This window comes from Clinocottus analis, unplaced genomic scaffold (assembly GCF_023055335.1).
Source record: "Clinocottus analis isolate CAN_PGR_092001 unplaced genomic scaffold, fCliAna1.0.p SCAF_20, whole genome shotgun sequence".
Taxonomy (NCBI): domain Eukaryota; kingdom Metazoa; phylum Chordata; class Actinopteri; order Perciformes; family Cottidae; genus Clinocottus; species Clinocottus analis.
In genome coordinates, this window is record NW_027175932.1 from 7450639 (window position 1) to 7469967 (window position 19329).

Genomic DNA, 19329 nt, shown 5'->3' on the forward strand with positions numbered 1-19329 from the left:
CCGGATAGGAAACCAGTCGATAATAGCTCAGAGGGAAGTGGATTTGTTGTTCCAATCGAGGATGAATTCTCACCTAACAAACATTTACAAGTAGAGCAGCCAATAAAGAGCTAAATCTGACTCGGACATTGGTTTGATTTATAATGTTTTGATTGACAACATTTGGTAACACTTAACTCACAGCCCACAAATTGCATTTATTCTTTTGTAACTATGGGTATTAATAAAATATTCACTGCGTATTTAATTAAGAAGACACATGTTTAGAGTATAGGGGTGTTACAACGTTGTGTTTAAGAGCGGCTTACAGTGTTCATTTTGTATGAAAAATATGTTGTACGTGTATCATTTAACATCCAAATTCCTCCACAAGCCTCCATTCAGCACACCACACTGATATGGAAAAATAAGATTTCAAACTGCATAATACTGTAGTGAGATGATGGCTTGAGGCTCGGCTGGTGCTGCATGCTGGGAACTGCTGTCACTTATTTGGGAGTTGTATTCCCTAATGAGATATACTGCTGAATACGTCACCAAAAGTGCTGCCCGCTTAAAAAAAAAAAAAAAAGGCAAGGCAAACTATTAGACCTAAAGATGGCACCTTATAGGAGACAATGATGGCTAAAAAATAAAAAATAAAAACTTTTTGGATGAATTGAAGAGCATTTAAGCCGACAAATCTTCAAGTATCGCCTGGTGTGAGAGGGTCACAGATGTAATAAGAGCCCCTCTGACCCAGCTGTTGAGCTCCATTAAATATAGTATTAAAGCAGAAATACACTGGGGAGAGATGTTTCACTCAAAACCGGTCTGATAAGTCCTCCACCTCAGTAAAGTATCAAAAGTTGAAAATTAATCTGAGACTGGTTGTTGTTCGGAGAAACTTTTCTTCCAGTCGATCCTGTCTGTCTGTTCTTGGAGCACAAAGCCGACTGGCCAGAGAGCCGAGAGCGATTCTGACAGTTACTTGACTTCTGAAGTGCAGGTAAAGAGGCTGCTGGGACTCTGCTTCCTGCAATTCAGAAACATATTAAATATTAAGTTGTTTTTATCCTTCGCAGATTTAGAGAAGGTCATCCGTGCTTTTATCTCATCTCGTTTAGACAACCACCCTCACGTCTCTGGCTCCTTCAGGTTGCAGCTTTTATCTCCTCTGTGTTTTTTCCACAAGTAAGCTACATTTTGTGAGCGTCCCGAAAATGTCTCGTTATCACCATTGTGTGAAATTGTGACAAATATTGTGAATTTGGGGATACAATACTGGAAGGCTTTCAGCCCAGACACTTTACACTAGTTTCTTTAGGCGTGTGGACTCCTCCGTGTTGAAAGTGCATGAGGCAGTAATACCTCACACAGGCCTTTAAAGAGTTTGGTCGGTGGCATCTGTTTTACCCTCTCTTAAACCAAATAATCTGTAACAGGTTTGAGCACATGTTATATGTTTCTCTCCATGGTGAATGCTGTTTCTTCTTTTTTCTGTCCATGTGTTCAATGCAAATGATTAACTGGTGAAGAAGCAGATCCTTTGCGTGAGAGCGTGAGCCTTCGTCCTTTAGCACAATATCGTGCCATCAAATTCATGTTTAGGACTCCTTGACGTCGTTCTCGTTTCAAAACCATTTGATGTGGAAACGCTTAAAGTGTGTTTGCAATCAACTCATGGAGTCAACGCGTCGGGTTTTGGGCTCAGCGGCAGTGTTTTGCTGTGGGGCTTCCTGGTACATGAGAAATATGAAATACAATAACAACAAAAGCAGTATGAAGCATTTCTGGCATGTTTTTAAATATATTTATTCATTTATTTGTATACTTTACACGACTCTTGAATTTGATTTGCATTTTTTTCATAAATGTGAGGCTGAACGATGACCCACCGAGAAGAAAACGTGTTCAATTCTGAAAGCTAAAAACATCAAGCTGGTGAATTTGTGAGTTAATACAAAATTAAGAACATGTTTACTGTACAATAATGCGTCTACACAATGAGTTAATGCTGTGCAGCAAAGTTAGACAAGCAATTCCCCTCAACGATTCGTGCTAAAGCTAACCCCAGTTCGTCTCTATCAGGAAACACGAGCTCGCCGACACACGTTTACGCTGCAAATCATAATGTTGCAAATGATGCCACGCCTCTCCCGGAGCCAAAATCATTACCTCGTTTGCATTTGACACGTCGCATCGAGGAGCCAGTGCTACATGGTAAATTTGTCAAACGCATGCTCAAGTCCCCACGAGAGCGAACACACAATTGAACTTGTCAAATGACTCAAGACGTAAACAGCATTCATCCAGAATTACTTTCTGCCCATTCTGGTCTGTGTGATCCTGTGCCTTGAGATATCCCTGAGCCGCTGCTTTCTACTTTAGCTTTCAAAACCACTTGATGGCTGCATCCATAATGGCTCCATCACATCATTTGTTTATGCTCCATTATTGCAAAGCGCCATTGACGGCAAACCAAAAAGCAATCATTAGCGATGACTGTGTTTCAATGCAACACGGATCTCTTTTACATCCATCGTTAGAATTAAGTCAAAAGGGAAAGACAGGACTGTGCGGGCTTTGCCATTTTTCCTGCGAGCGGCACACTGAGCCGTCTGCTCTTTACCGAAGCTCAAATCTCCACCAGTGTAAATGTCAGCAATGCAGAAAGGGACACAACAAACCAAAAATACAATCATTCTCAGGTGAATTGTTGCAACCCTGACAGCCAGTAATTGGGGGTCCAAATAAACCAATTGCACATTATTGCATGCGCGCACAGCTTCCTACTGGACGGCAGCATTCGGATCCAACCTCTGCAGCATTCTGCATATTTCAGACAATCTTTAGTCTACTTGTTTTAAAAGTCCATAGACTGCTGGATATGTAGACATTATTTCCTTTTTTTCTCTGTATAGCATGCCATTATTCAAAAGCTTTCAGTCCACTGTGATTCCTTTATTAGCGGGCTACAGTCTCCAATGTCACAGCTGAAGTTGTTGCCGTGACAATAATACTGCATACGGAGTGAGGAGGAGGCGAGAAAAGAAAACTTCTGTTCATTTCTGAGAATAGTTTTGGCAAGTTGTGATGGGAATTCCTTTGGTTACCTTTGTACCGCAGAGCAAACAACGAGGATCCTTCTCACCGGAGGGAGGAATTCACTTTGTTATCGCTCGCAGCACAAAGGTTCTTCCTGTCGGCTCAAGTGAGGGTCAATAAGATATCGAGCTGGCGAAACCATTTCAAAGCTTGTGGTTGTGCGTCACGCTTCGTAAACCTGTGAAAAACGGAAGAAATTAAAGTTGGTAAAAAAAATAAAAAAAAAGATTTGTAGATTTTGAAGAAGACGGCCATGTGAACAAACAATCTGTCAGTGGCTAAAGAAGTAATTCACTTTTGCAGAAGTGCTAACGTACTTGCAACAGGATACACTTCATCAGTGGAAAAGTCCTCCTTATATTATATAAATCAACACACACACATCACTTTAATGTTGCAGCTGGTGAAGGTGGAGCTAATTTGAAAACCTTTACACAATATTGGGTATTAAACTGTAATAATACTTCATAATGGATGGGTTGATGATATATTGTACAAAAGGAATGTACTTAGAGAGCATGCAGCCTCATCTTTGATGCGCATTGTGCAATTTCTCTGGTGGAAAGTAACCGAGTTGCGAGTGAAGCTCAGTACTCCCACACTGTTTGACATTAAAGTTACATATGCATACCCACATCGAAGTATTCATTTAAGCTCCATTCTCACAGCCCAAAACAAGACCAAAAAGCATTTGTGTGCATGTATTATTGCTATAATTTCTGAAAAGATATTTAGACAGTATCACATCTGCAAATCTTTTCTCCGGAGTCACAACTTCTAGACCTTTTTTTTCTACAGGTTTGACAGACAACCACAGACACTGAAATTGTTTCAAGTTCAAAAGCGTATGGACCGTTTTTAGAGCTCATACGTTCCCACACAGTTTGTCAGTTTCATCTGAAAAATCCTCTCAGAAATCTCCTTTTATTCTCTGTTGAGAAATCATCAAATCAGAAATGGGCAAATGCAGTATCAACTTTTTATCGACTTTGGTGAGAAGGAAGAACTTTTCCGTGAACTTTTCCCGTGTCAAGGTGCAACAAGACAGAGCTCAACCATCTGGCACAGGAAACCATGAAACCTGAAAGCGTGACTACTATGTGACTCGAGTTGGTATATTTCAAGGGTATAAGTTGCATTCACATAAAAAAAGCTACATTCATCTAACTATTAGTTGTTCACACTGGCTTTGGTTCATAAGAGACATCTTTAGTTCATTATAAAAATCCGGTGGAACAAAATATTGCAATATGTGGGTGTATAATACTGTTTGTGTGTTTTTTGAACCCTGTGAAATATGTCAAACTATCCAAGTGGCACTTCAGATTATAAACTATGAGACTAAAGTGCTGAAGTTTGAAACAAACAAAAACAATATGCAATCATGTCCGACGCATGATAGTGAATAGAAACGGAGATCAGACCTCAGGCAACTTTCACTCAGTTAACTTTCATTCCTCTGAATATTATACATGTTGTGTCGCCACCTGGTGGTCAAGCGGGGTATAAAGCAATTGTTAGCAAAGTTTCCAAGCTGGATTCACACTGCAGGCACAGAGGCCTCGCTCATCACTCATCCTCACAGCTTCTTTCATGTTTCAGAGCTTTTGGAGAAAGCGCTCCAGTGAAACAAAGAAGAGATTAATGGCTCTGCTCCAAATATGACGTACAACTAAACCTGGAGCAAAACTATTTCACCGAAAAATGTCCAATAGCTGAAGATGTTCCTCCATTATTTCCTCCTCTATCATTTATTATACATGATGGGCAAACATTTTTGTCAAAACACGGGAAATACGAAGCAAATGCATTCCTGTTTAAAACCAATATAAAAATTTAAAAAAGAAAAATGACGCATGCGAAAGCAAAAGATTGAGCCACTGTTAGTTGCACTGACATCAGTTACGGTGACAGGGTGTCACCTGAATTGGTGCCAAGTATTCTATCAAATGTATATGGCGCATAGTTTAGTAGCTACCTTGAGTTCTCTTTTGACGTCATTGACGTCTGGTTTTGAAACACCAGAGTAAGGCAATCAGATATGGCTATGGTTATAGCTCAGGTGTAGTGTTTGTGCATGCTCGTGCATGGATTATGTTTCTATATGTCCAAGCTTTGCATCCTCCGCTTTATGATTTACAACAGAAAAAAAATTCAGTTCATCCGTTTGGCTGAAGCCTCCTCGGGCAACAAAAATACATCTGCTGGCTTGTAAGTCGAAAGAGGGATCTTCACTCGCCTACTGGAGCGTAGACGGTTTAAATGTTAGTTTAAAAATGGATTTTGACATCAGTTTGATTCTCAGTCGGAGTAAGTTGGAAGAGGAGGCGGAGCAAGAAAGATGCAAAACAGAAGCGAGAACCCGACGCGTCCTCCATGCGGTCTCAGTTCCTTGCTCAAGAGCATTTCCGCCGTCTGGGGAGTCTTTCAGGTCGACCCTGCCGCTCAAATAATGTTCCCCACGCGGTGTGGAGTCAGACGTAGATGCCTTCGGGGTTGAGGCTGGAGGTCACGACGCTCTGAAGGGTACGAAGGTCGCTGGGTAAAAGCCGAGCGGAGCCGAGTCGTTTCAGAGAACCGGAGTCCACTTCTGTAGCGAGCGACACAACAAAAACAGGACACAAATTGATTCGACAATCTGACACGACAGTCTCGTCATCTCGGACCATGACGTTCTCCCAGCTCCTGAGCTTTCTTCTACATAATTTCAGTCCCTTTGTGCCAATGTGTTCTATTAATAATACATTTAATAAAACAAAAACGAATGCTAGGGTAATTTTCCTGGTGACGAATTGTGAAAGTCTTCAGCATTTAGGGCTGCCAGTGATTCGGTCCATGTAATGGGGTTACAGACTTAAGCTGTTATTTCACAACAGTCCTTCCCAGGATGACCACCAGGTGGCACTGTGTTCATACACATGTGAGGACAATGTGTGGAAAGCCTTACAGTCAAAATTAGGTTAGCTGTGAAATTGAACTTCATGAACGAGGCGATGGTAATGTGGTACGTCTCTGCTGGTGTGTGCATGTATGTCTAAGTGTGTGTGTGTGTGTATTTGTACGTGCCATTGTTGTTCTCTCCCGCAGGTTGAGCAGGCAGCACGGTGACCTTGGTGCCAGTCTGCTGTATGAACTGCTGCAGGTTGACCTGTCGTAGCTCTTTAGTCAGCTGCTCCAGCTCCTGCTCCTTCTCCTGGGAAGAAAAAAAAAAACACTGTGACGACTAAATGAAGTCGACGCTGATGCTAATACATAATACACTCAAGGTGCATTCAAATGAGTGCTTATTTTAAAACATCAAGAAATTAGCACAGAAATTGGTCTGATGACACTGACGACATGCATGAACTCAGCCACTGTATCCAATTCATTTCATATTTTCTGCATCCATTTAACACCATTTATACACTTGATTTTTCTTTAACCGAGGTGGATTTGATATGTGGAAATGAATAAGGGATCCCACTGTGCTCAGGATCTCTCCAGAAGTCATAACCCAGTTTAGGCAGCTAAAGAGAGGAGTTAGCTCCCAGATGGTTACGTAACTGCAGGCGAGGGATTGTGTACTTATTCAGGCCCCTCTCTAATCAGACGAAGAATGCTGTACCGCTCTCCTTCCCTTCCCTTCTCCGTCTCATTACCTCATGCTTCCCACACCGCACTGGACCTCGCCTAAACAGAGAGCATATCCCTTCATACAAGGATGCACGCCGCCAAGGATCCTATGCACATCCCTGCAAGGCGGAGATTAAACTTTGCTTCACTGCCCACAACTTAAATGAGCTTAAATTTCTATGGTTCCACCTGTGTGCAGAGGACTGGATTGTCACGCACTGGAACTTTTGAAGCAGCATTTTTAATCCAGTTGCCGAAATAAAACTTCAACATCCTCCCCACGTATTCCGGGGCTGCCGAAGGTGCTTTAAATTCCGGACAATTTGCAAAAAATAAATAAATAAAAAATAATAATGAGCAGAATCTGCGCCGACCTGCAGTCTCTTGCTGGACTGGCCGAGTGAGCGTTCCAACGCCCTGCAGCTGCTCTCCAGCCGCGCCGTGTGTTGGCTCTGCGTTTCAAGCTCTGCCCTCACGTTCTCCAGCTGGGCTTGCACCTGTAATCCAGAGGGGAAAGTGAGGGGAGAAAGCCGGAGTTCATCATAACCGTTTTAAAAGTAATGAGCGAATGGAACGGATCCTCATAGTGGAGCTGTAGGAGGGCTCTTTCAAGCTCTAATGTCCCTTGCTGTGGAAGCCGACGCAGCGTTCCTTCATATTCCTCTCTGTGAAGAGGCATTTTTGTATGACAGACACCGTAGAGGGTCCTCAGCTGTACAGACCTGAATGAGATCTCATAGAGGGGTTTGTTGAACTGCTGTTTGAATTCTGTCGGGTGTTTATTAGGAGACCAAAATAGACCAGCTCGTACCTCCTCCTCATTGACCCTCTGGTTGAGCTCAGCCTCCTGTTGCAGCTGCTCCTGCTCCAGGCCGCCCGCCATGCTCTGCAGAACATGACATGCAATTAATCATATGGAATAACTGGCATGAAAATGGTCTTCACAGAAAAAGTAATTCCACTTTTCATGCCGTTTTATAAAACCCAGCCGCTCGCCTGTATGTGTGCCAAGTACTCCGAGAGCTTGGCCTCACAGTCGCGTACGCGGCCCTGCAGCTCCACAAGCTGCTGCCGGAGCTGCCGCTCGCTCTCGCGCTCAATCTGCAGCTCGTTCTGCCAAAATTCCTCCTCCTCCATCTCTGCATTGTTCCGCCTCACCTGCTGCTCTAAAAGCAGCAGCTCCTCCTCCACGTTTCCTCCCTGGTAAGAGAAAAATGGTTCCATGTGAAAACTCTCGAGCCCGCTCGAACGCTGGGACAGTGATAGAAGGCTATTAATTGTGAATGGAACCTGGCGTTGCAGCCCATCTGCGCCCGCCGAGCTACGCAGATTCAAAAATGAATTCACTTTGGGCGTAATGCGACGGCTAAATCAGAAAACCACCGGAGCGGAGTATGAGAGACCAGTGCTTTGTGTGAAAGCAATATAATGTCATACATTTGTGAGGTTTTAGAGTGCAGGTGTTGTGGACCTGCACTCATCATCTTTACCTGCAAGTCACCGCACTGGCAGCTGTGGTTTTACTCACTTCATCAACCTCGCCGGCGGCCTCCTCCCAGTCTTGCAGCTCGGCCTCGCAGCCCAGCAGACGGCTCTCCAGAGCCTGCAGTTTGTCTCTCTGCAGCTGCACCAGCCGGCTCAGCTCTCTGGCTGGACTACCAGGTACGGATGCTACTCCAACAGCTCCAACCCTGCACAGGTTCAGACTCACACCCCTCTGCTGGGGCTGTTTGGCTGGAGATATTTCATCGGGGAAGGGAGGGAATGAAAGAGAAGGGGGACAGTAAAACCAGCTAGTATGAACTATTACTGACAACAGTAAGCTTAAATATACTAAAGACACCCTACCCTCAGCATCTCGGCTTTTCCCAAATATGTCCCGCAGACCCTTGGCCCCGCCGGTGAAGGTCAGGGACTTGCGTTTGGGTTCCCTTCGTCTGAGCGAGCGGTCTGTCCCCGAAGGGCGGAACTTGGCCAGAGGTGGAAGGCTCTGCCGGTAGAAGCCTCGCTCTGGGACGCGAGCCTGCCCGTCAGAGGTGGGCCGCTCGCTGACAGATGGGCCGGTTCGCTGCAGGATGAGCTGGACGTCGCTGGCATACTGACCCCACTTGTTGAGAGACACCACAGGGTTCTCCTGCGGTGCCAGGTGGCGTTCTGTCTCACGCCATTTCTCGATCAAGGTGTACCTGCCGGTGCGTCCTGGGACACAACGAGAGAAAGAATGACACCTATCACAATTAAGCAACAATATAATTGATGTTTTATTATTTTTGCATTCGAACAGAGATGGCGCCTTTAGCTCAAATTAAACTCTTTGTATAGTTGGTATTGCTTCCTCCTTTTGGGGGTCCTTTTGGCCCGCGGCGCACCTCAAAGATCTGTTCTTGGTCCCTTTGGACTCATGAATCACAAACGCAATTCCCTTTTATTGTTATGCTGACGACACGCCTGAAGGTTTCTACTTTTTACCCGTGAAAGGGTTTATTTGGGGGTGTTTTTCCGGATCTGGTGTGAGGTCCTGGGACAGGGATGTCATGTGTACGGATTGTAAAGCCCTCCGAGGCAAATTTGTGATTTTGGGCTATATAAAATAAACTGAATTGAATTTGAGGCCCGTAAAGTAACTTGTATCATTCTAACGGCCTGGCACTTCTTTGTGTGGGTTGGCATGGTTCAAACTCCCGTTGGTAAGAAGTTACCGTAAGCATGCTTTAAAAACTCAAGCTCAAAGTGCATCGCAAGAAAGAGGAAATAAAGAACAGATTCAACTCTTTCAGAAGTCTCTCACCTTTGTGCAGCGTTGGTAATTCCAAAGAACTTCACAAGCATGTTTAGTAAAAGAACTGAACAGTGGGAACACTCAATTCAACAAACAGTGATTGTGTTGGGAAACAGGCTATGTCCAATGGTTCACGGCTGTGTGTGTGTGTGTATGTGTGTGTGTGTGTGTGTGTGTGCCTGCATTCTTGTCTGTGCACATATAGATAAGAGTAAAACACTGCCCATCGGACCGTCACCCTCGACTCACACAGTGAGGGTCCTTGTAAAAGAGGTGCATTCATCACGACAGCCATTCACATCAAAGTGCTTTGGCCTGGACAAAAGGCGCAGAGAACACAAAGAACAGTGAACGCCATAACTTCTGCCACACTGGCACCATGAAAGACGGCTTTTTAGCTCTGAGGAACATCTATGTTTGGGGGTTGGTGAGAAATCCCTGAAATCTTTCAATTTGATGAAATCATATTTTAGTACGGTCTTGACTTCCATGCAATTAGTAACGTTGAGACGGACTGTCAACTTATTTCTCTGCAATTGTAAATAGACCAAAGTCTGCAGCATGACTCATCTCGTTTTGTGCAGCCCATTTATGGTGAAAATCTCTTTCTGCCCTCGAGTCACTTTTCATTTTACTGCAATTTATCATCTCCAGTAGGTCTGACAAACTGCCCGACCAATATCGGACACAACCCATATAGCAAATAAAAATTCCCATTCGGATTTATGTGGGGCTAAATATAATTTACACCACCTTAGTTTAAGGAGGCAGATGGAGATGGTTTCATCTCACAGGGTTAAATCCACGCTTCTTGTTGGTGGTTGTCATATTATTAGTTTTTTGTGTGTGTATTATATTGGGCCGCGAGCTCCCCAGCATTTTGCCAATAATAATTCACACCTACAGCTCACATTCTTGTGGTGTTCGCTCTTTTTTTCGAGCATCGATCCCCTGTGAACACAAGGTGAGCGCACCGTCTCTCCTATTGTAGTCTTTTTGAGCTTACCAATGGCTTGTGCCAAAGCAATGACCACTTCCTGGCATGTGGTGAACTCTGTGACGCCGCACACGATGCGCTGCACTCCGTCCACCCAAACTTTCAGCTCCATGGCCTTCATCCAGAGGCCCTCATTCCTCCACACCGCGAGGGGTGCTAATGCCGTTTAGCTGTCCATCCTAAAAAAGGAAAAAAGGAAAACATGATCGCTTTTGTTGTTCCTGTAAACACTTGTAAAAGCTGCACTCGATACTTTTATGTTTACAATGAATTGACATCATGTGTCAATAGGCAACTGTTTGCTAACATATTAGCAATAACAACTTGATAAGAGGATAAGATGGCAACGGTGCGTAAAAACATCCATTTAGCCAATATAATTTTTGCAAAATAGCAACAATATCCAATTCTGCTTGAACCTTTTTTCAACCTTTGTCAGTTCCTACACTTCCCAGAATGGCTTTACAACAACTAGACAACAGACTTACTGCAATACAGAAAGAAAGAGCGAAAGTCTTTCTAAAAATATCCTCCAGGCTTTACATTGGGGAGTGACACCGGCCTCCTGTATACGAACAACTTGCAACATTTTTTCTTCCGAAGTAGTTTCCTGTAAAGCTGATGATGAATTGCTGCAAGAACACACTTGTGGTGCAGTGATTGTGACCGTCTACAGGCCTCATTCAATATATTTTTCATTTGCTGGTGTCGGTGCAGCAAAGCTCCCAGCAGTTGCATTCACGCAGAATGAGAGCCATTTCAAAACTGCTGACACAAGCACCTCAGCAGCGAGGCAGTCATTACAAACCTGGCAAGGCCACGACAACGGGGCCAGTGCAACAGAGCAGTGAAGGAGCTGGTGCCTAATGCTCAAACTGTTGCAACCCTACTGGGCAGCAGCCCTCATTTTTCCTGAACGGGCCATCAGTTCAGCTCTGATCCTTGACTTTCCTATCGCTCGAGGCCTCCCGTAACAAGTTAGGCGCCTTCCATCTTCATCACAGCTGGACCCCCAATCCCTCCTGCAATTAAACCACCGGTCCCCCTCGAGGCCTTTTTCCTACTGAGACTGCATTACGTGGCTCACTCCTCTGCACTAGAGGCATCTGGTAAGGGCAAGGCCCGCCTCGGGTGGGGAACGGGATGATTTGTAACTGCAGACAGCTACTGCAAGATTCATCTGAACCAAGTTGCCCGTAAATTAGACTAAACTCGTGAATAGCGCTCAGCTAAATGGGGAAAGAAAGTCGAGAAATTAAGGAATAAAGGAGGAATGAAGGTGAAACAGTAACGGGACAGATGGGTTAACGATGCAAAGAAGGCTTGAGGCTCGCTACAACCTTTGGGATGAAAAGTATATGAAACAATATTCATTCTGGTAGAAAGTCAGAGCAGGAAACGCATCACGTTTATGAAAGATTATGTACTCAAGAAGATGTCCATCAATTGAATCCATTTCTAATCTGAATGCATTATTCATTTGGAAAGGTTTGACTTGAGTAGCTCAAAACAAACTTGTTTCCATAACAAAAGCTCCACGACATGGTTTCATAACACAACACTATCCTTTAACAGATGATGTGATGGTGAATTTTAAGCTGTCACAGCTGCAGTCGAAATGTTGTGATGCAATGTTTATTCACTGATGGTTGATACTGAGATCTCACAAGGAAGAGCCAGTGTTGACACAAGCTTGTAAATCTGCTCCCTCCCTTTGTCACACACACACACACACACACACACACACACACACACACACACACACACACACACACACACACACACAGCAAAGTCAGCTATGACATACTTTAATATGCAAATGCACACACATTAAAAGGTAAAAGCTGTAGATAGTTATATTATTATTATTATTTTAAAATACACGAGTCCAGCAGGACAGGTTGACACATCAGGACAGCTTGGAGTGTCATTTCAGGTCTCCAAGTCACTTTTTCCATCAAGTTAACAGTTACATTTGATTAAACCTTGAAACAGATCATGGAGGCACCTCATGGCTACACGAGTGAAAACACTACAAATACCAAACGTGAGCATAAAAGCTAGAAATCATTCAAACTTATCACACTGACACCGAGTTGTTATTTTGTACCATATCCTGAATTCCTGGACTCACACGCTCCCACTGGCCCTCTGACGCAAATATCCCACCATATGCTAGTAGGTGTGAGAAACAGCGCACAGCGCATATAGGAGCAGCTGTGCCGAAGCAGATGTTCTTATGTCAACCTATAGGTTTTTGATACTTTGATCTTTTATGACGAAACAGCATTTTTTTATTAAAACTCAGTCGGAGCTGACTTCAGGGCTCTCCAGTAAATCTCCCTGAGAGCAGAAGTGGAGAAGCTGGGACCTGACGGTCGGGGTTTGTCAATGTCAAACTAATCGAATTCTCTGCACAACAGCATCAACCCGACAGTCTGTTTCCTCGTGGAAACGAGCTTCGATTTTCTTTACCCTGCTAATAACTGCCGACACTTGAATCCCTAAAAGGCTCGCCAGCGCTTCAGCCACCTCTGCACCTCTTGCCGCAACAGCCATTGCTGCTATGTTGTTCTGAATTTACATCATGCCATTTCCATACTTTTGCACTGGTTACGTCTTTGATATAAATTACAGGCACTTTGAAGTCCCTCCGCTGAACTGAGTGTGAATAAATTAATCATTCATTGCTACATGGCGAGTGTACACACATTAGTATGCTGCAACATGTGTGGTTCTATTTCAGTTCAGGTCCTTGTAAATGCACGCGCTCCATATTTAGTGTCAGACTGAGCTACACGTCTCCACAGTGAGAAACCTCCGAACCTGTGGGAAAGGTGCCGTTGGAATTTTATTTTCCATTCGTCAGTTTAATAAACAGACTCAATGCTTCACATACCAATCGCAGACTGAATCCTTCACATTCATCCATTGATAGAGAATCCAGGACAGTAAAATCTAACAGACAAAGTGACTACGGCGTGGAATTATCTTTATTTCTTCTGTTTAGCCTTAAACTGTAATCAGTGTGAGGCTGAGTATATTATTGGGGTTTGACATTTGTGGTTTTGGACAATTTCGCTGCTGCCATGTGGTTTCGCACGCGAGGACGGTATCTTCTCTGCTTAGCTGTCGAGCTAAACTTAGCGGTGACTCCAGTCAGCCTCCCTTAAAGTTTCATTCTCAGGATGCCACAAGAAGGCCGCTCTAGGGAGGGGACAGCCTTGACAAGTCAGTACTCCTTACATGTCACTACTTCAAACATGGAGGGATATTCAGTCAATGGATCTGCACAAAAATACCATTTAAAGCTCCTTCAATATCCGAGATGAGCATTAAAAAAAAAGAAAAAAAAGGTACATAGATATTAAGATTGAAAGATGTAAAAGAAAAGCTTTTAATACCAAACCAGCTCCAAGTATTGGTTTAAATTTAGAATACCAACCAAAGAGTTAATTTCCTGCCTCGCTTCAGCTCAGTGCTCCCACTCCATCACGTAATTACACTTTAACAAACTCATTGATCGAGCTTGAACCCCGTGACCCTGGCTCATCTCACCAGCAGTCTGCCAACAACAAACACAACACAATAAAATGAAGATCGCAGAGTTTCACTGTAGAATCTAATTATTATTAAGGGTAAAATAAGTAAATTGTGGCTAGTTTCACTATACAATCATGTGAACAATTGTGTGCAATTTCCGACATACTAACAACATACGTAATGTATTAATGATATACACTTACTGAAATTCAAAATGTAAAGGAATGTTTTTATTTCAGTTATTGTAAGACACCGAAGTTGTAATTAGGTGTTTTTAGGTACTTAAAATGTCAAGATAATGGCTGATAGCATGCTTAAAGTAGCACTGTTTGTATGTGCAGAAATCATAGCATACTTGAGAATCAAACTATATTTTAAACGTGACTTTATTGGCGTTCGTACCTCGAAGATGTGGCGTTTTAAATCAGCAGCAGCACTGAGCAGTTCAACAACAACGATGATGCAGTCGGAGGCCAATTTTTAAAGCAACAAGGAGGTTGAGGCAGCAGGAGGGGTCCACGGGAACAAGGGGTGCACAGACAAAAGAGCATGCTGCAGTGTGTGTGTGTGTGTGTGTGTGTGTGTGTGTTTGTGTGTGTGTGGATGTGTGTGTGTGTGTGTGAGAGCCCACATGGCGAGCGGCATGACTGGATGCAAACAATCCCTCACCATGGCGACACGGCTCGGGCTTTGTCCGAGGCCTTACACAGATGACTGGATTGATTGGAGGGCACGGTCTGGGAAAGTAGACCAAACAATCACGAACAATTAAGAAGCCACCCCTACCTTCCTGTCACTTCCTCTTTGTTTCCTCTGAATTTGGGCTGCGAGAAAACATTGGAGGTGTTTACTACTGCTGCTGCAGCGGGGTTTCTTAAGCCTCGGCGATGGTGGGGTGTTGCTGCTGGAACGTTCAACACTCACGAGTTTGTCTGTTGGTTTGAAATGAAGTGAGTTTCAAATGGAGCCGTCATAAAGTTTAGTTAACCTCCAAAAAGGGAAAATTCATCTCTGGCTGTACAAGTAATTAAGTGATAAACACACACCTCATTTACAACAAGTTAACATCAGTTTTTTACCCAAACTATAAAACAAAAAGGTTCAAAATATAATAAACTGATGTTTGTGCGTTGAATATGAAGCCTTTGCTGTTTCAGCCAAAGCAAATATGTGAACACAAGTTGACAGCCATGCTAGCAACTCTGAGAAACTTTACTAATGCCCTGCATTGCTTTTAAATGCTAACAGCAGCATGCTAAATACGCTAGCATCAGGCACAATGTTTACCATGTTCACCTTTGTCGTTGGCGTGTTGGCATGCTAACATTTGTTAAAATGAACTTGGCACAAAGTAGAGTTCAAACTTCACATAAAACAAAGTTTGGGACCAATTTTGACCTGAATATAGAGCAAGATAAAAGGTTTTCATAATTTATCCTGAGGGAATATGAAGTCTGTACAAAATGTCATGGCGATCCTTTCTCTCGTTCAGATATTTCAGTGTATGACAAAGTGGAGGAGCCACATTGCCATCCATATCTACGCCACAAGGTCTGCACATGTCAGCAGCTATTTCAAATAAAAAGCTAATTAAATTATGATTTGACCCGTGTCCTCGGACAAAATGTCACTTTTCTTGATGGAGCATGGCGGGCGCTCCGTGGCCCTCGCAATAATAATGTCCTGACTTTGTGATTTTGAGTTGGCACCCAGCCCCATATCATACAACACTCTCTCATCTTTCCTGTTTCTCCTCTCTGTTCCCACTACACACACTGTTAGTCCACCATGAAGTTTGACAAAGATATTAAAATGATTCAAACGTGAAATTGGATCAAAACAGACACATTGAAACCTTCCATTTTCTTTTAAATGTACGACGATGTAATCAGACAGAATAGCTTTCCATTTAGGAACCATCAGCCATTTATCCTGCCAGATACAATGGAAGATTTCCTGTAAACAAACAGAGAGTGGAGTTTTACGTTGATGCAACACTTGCTATTGGGTGGACAGCTTAAATCTGAAAACTTGTTATTTGGCAGTGGACATGAGACTTTCCAGTTTCATGTGTCAAAATAAGTTGTCAAACTGCTGAACCTTCAAAATATAACTCAGCGTTAGATTCTTTTCTTTTCCACAAGTGCCCGGATCAATAACCATCTTGAAGTTGGGTGACCAAACTGCCACTTCGCAGTCTCAAAAGTTAAAACCAATCAGCTTGGTGGAGACAATAAGCCTTTAACCCTGTAAGACTCGGAGCTTAGCTGACATGGAGGTGGTGGGAGGGGCAGTCTGGACAGGATTTATGCTCCAAAGTCTGTTAAATTACAGTTTTGTGCCTGAGGAGCACATGTCTTGCATGTTTACTATTTTAGATAGCAAAGCATTGTGGGATCAATCATTGTTGTAAAAGTTTGAGATTCAATGTCCAGCTTTTTATTATTTAAATTTGAAAAAGGTAATCAAAAACACAGTTGTTTATCTAGTTTTTAGTTTTTCTAATGCTAGCGCACAGAGTTAAAGCAAGTTATTAATTAGCAAAACGGAACTTGAACACACAACCTTTTGATCAACTTCATTATTCAGTGAGGATGTGCTGCTGAATAATATGTTATGAAATTGTTATTGAGGCAAAACAGGCAATTTGATGATGGCACCTTGTGCTTTAAGACAGGCATTTTTCTGTGTTTTTTTTTTACATTTTATATACCAAATGATCAATTGAGAAAATAATTGCTATTAGTTAGAATTTTATCTTACAACAAATGGTCGTGTGTGTAATCCACACACACACACAACCCAAACAGGAGACATGGACTATTGGGCAGAGGCAGAATATTCATCATGTACAAAAGTAATTTTTGCAGATTCTCTCGTGCAAGAGGTCAAGTAACAACATTCTATATGATATAGTATATTGTCCTGCACACAGGTGAACAAACTGATCTTTCAGTTTTGTTTTGTTTTGCACAATATTCCTGCCACAAACAAACACACCATCAATGAGTTGTGCCCCAGATTCCACATCACAGGTGTACTTCAAGGACTTCCTACTCTTAGTGGATCTGTATGACTCAGATGAAGGAACTCTGATTAAAGCCACTGCTGAGTGAGCGCTTATTGCCCAACTCCATTAACAGATCCATCATTGCAGTGCTCAGCAGATCCACTCTCCCACTGACCACTCACTCGTTTCCTGCTGGCTCATGCATCAGGTATGTTGCCATGTGGAACACCAGAATCACTGCCATTTAAGGATGTATTCTTCTGTTAAGTATGAACGTTGTAAAATTGTCTGCCTCATTAGTATTTTAAAAAAAAGGGGAGGATAAGGAGAAATACATGAATACATCTGACCCAATTGCGAAATAAAGTTATGCAACTACAGCTGACCAGAGATTGTTCTGTGTTCTCCTGTCTTCCAAATAAACAACAAACTGAACATTCACTATGAAATGATACAACTAAGGCCATTGAATAGCCTACAACCTTGTCTTATTGGCAGCAGATTTAAAATGTTGCCTTGACTGACGCATTCGAGCTAGATGCATTGACTATTCAGCCCAGTGTGAATCCCCAACAACATACCTGCATTCAGCCATGGATCACTGAGTACTGGAGCATTTCAACTCTCCTGTTGTGCTGTAGCCTCAGTGTTTCTCTCTGGGATGAATCAAAAAATCCGGTACTTTCAGCTGCTTGTTCTGCGGGTTGCATGCGGGAGATCCTGTTTATCCCGCGCCTGCATTGGAGTGCACGGTGTGCGCGCGTCCCCGCCTGGATTGACGGGGCGGATGTAAACATGCGTCCAGCCGGTTGTTGGACATCCGACGTGGGGCTTTTAACATCTGCCGCTGTGCCCGTTAGCCCGCTGCTCTGCCCCACCAGCGAGGGGAGACCACAGAGATGGTTGTAAATTGCATCGGAACTGAACTGGGACACCGCAAGGCATGATGGACCGGTTAAAGCTGCAACGCGACGCAAATGGACCCCGCGATGCACTCGGCTCTGATGCAGTTTGCGGGCACACGGAAGCTAAAGCGGGTTTGATCCGAGGAGCAATGGGGCAGAGATGTATACAGGGAGTTTGTATTTTTGAAAGATGAAAGGGTCACATTGTATCCATGAAGAAGAAAAACAGTACTGTTGTTCACTGTTTATTATTCTTGTTTTCTATTTTTAAATGATCAAGTAAATTCATCCCAGTTTTTCTACAGTCGTTCCCTTGTTGACAAATTCATAATAATGTGCATTTTAATATATGTCTCCAAACTTTAACTGCTGATGTCTTCTGCATACAAACATACGGATTCTCAGTGTGAGTTTCCACACCGAACTTGTGGAAGTTGCCTACTGGACCGTGATTGGCTCCAAACTAGTTGTGATGTCACGAAATCCTGCTCGCACGTACACGTTTTAAACTTTCCCTCTTCAGCAGGTGAATGTGAAAACAGACTTCTCGCGTCAAACTCTGCACACATACGTCAATCTGTACAGTGAAGCACTAACATCCATCAAGGGAACAGCGAACAAAACACAGGGGACTGTTCATTTCCAATACAGATCTTTTTTAGGTAGAGTGTTGGATAAAACATATTATATATATATTAGATATTTTACTTTTAAGATAAATTGCATCTTTCCCATCTCAAAGTAATATGTAAAGTTAAAGTAAAGTGTTTGCAGTGCATTTCATGTCCTGATGCTCTGTAGGAATACTAACTTCTCAGCTGTCTTGATGCGGTCCTAACATCATCGACCAACATGCTTCAAATGCACATCTGTGACAATATTTCCTCTTAACTTCTTAACTTAAAACATGTGGTACATGTATGTGTGTATGTGTCCTTATTTCAATTCCAGCCAACACTCGTGTCTTCATGTCTCACAGCATTAATCATGACAGCCGCCTGTTGTGCTGATCAAGCAAATCACAGATGACCTTCAGCCTTTCAGCGTAGCATACATTTCAGTGCAGATTTGACGTGTTGGATATGATGCATGACTTTTTGCACAACATTGCACACAACAGTTGTTGCATTTAGCGTTTAATCGCTTCTTTAATGCTCAATTAAGCAGTCTCTTGCAAACCCATTTTTGTGGCAAATGTCTTAACATGAGCCATAAATCTGATAAAACCCACAATATGGTTCTGCTTCGAGCCAGCTTTAATTATCATAGCACTCAATTGCTCCAGCGTTATCGGCCTATACATCAGTTTAGAACCAAATTCTGCAATTAAATTCTCAACATATGGTTCAGCTGTTGTGACAATCAAGCCATATGGGATGGATGTCCTCTTGCA

The 19329-nt window shown here is 43.0% G+C and overlaps 1 protein-coding gene across 2 annotated transcripts; it reads right to left on the reverse strand.

The window, feature by feature from the left end:
* Window positions 1–1805: 1805 nt before the first annotated feature.
* rassf8b (Ras association domain family member 8b) lies at window positions 1806–18055 on the reverse strand. 2 transcript variants are annotated; one of them, XM_068586803.1, is made up of 10 exons: window positions 17613–18055; window positions 14808–14953; window positions 10488–10657; window positions 8551–8901; window positions 8231–8436; window positions 7699–7902; window positions 7514–7588; window positions 7077–7199; window positions 6154–6280; window positions 1806–5677 (listed from the first exon to the last, which is right to left on the reverse strand). In XM_068586803.1, the coding sequence occupies exons 3-10, from the start codon at window positions 10597–10599 to the stop codon at window positions 5562–5564; spliced, it is 1314 nt and encodes a 437-aa protein (XP_068442904.1). In that variant the 5' UTR covers window positions 10600–10657; window positions 14808–14953; window positions 17613–18055; the 3' UTR covers window positions 1806–5561. The 2 variants fall into 2 exon arrangements, with proteins under 2 accessions (XP_068442904.1, XP_068442903.1); XM_068586802.1 differs by lacking the exon at window positions 14808–14953.
* Window positions 18056–19329: the final 1274 nt, after the last annotated feature.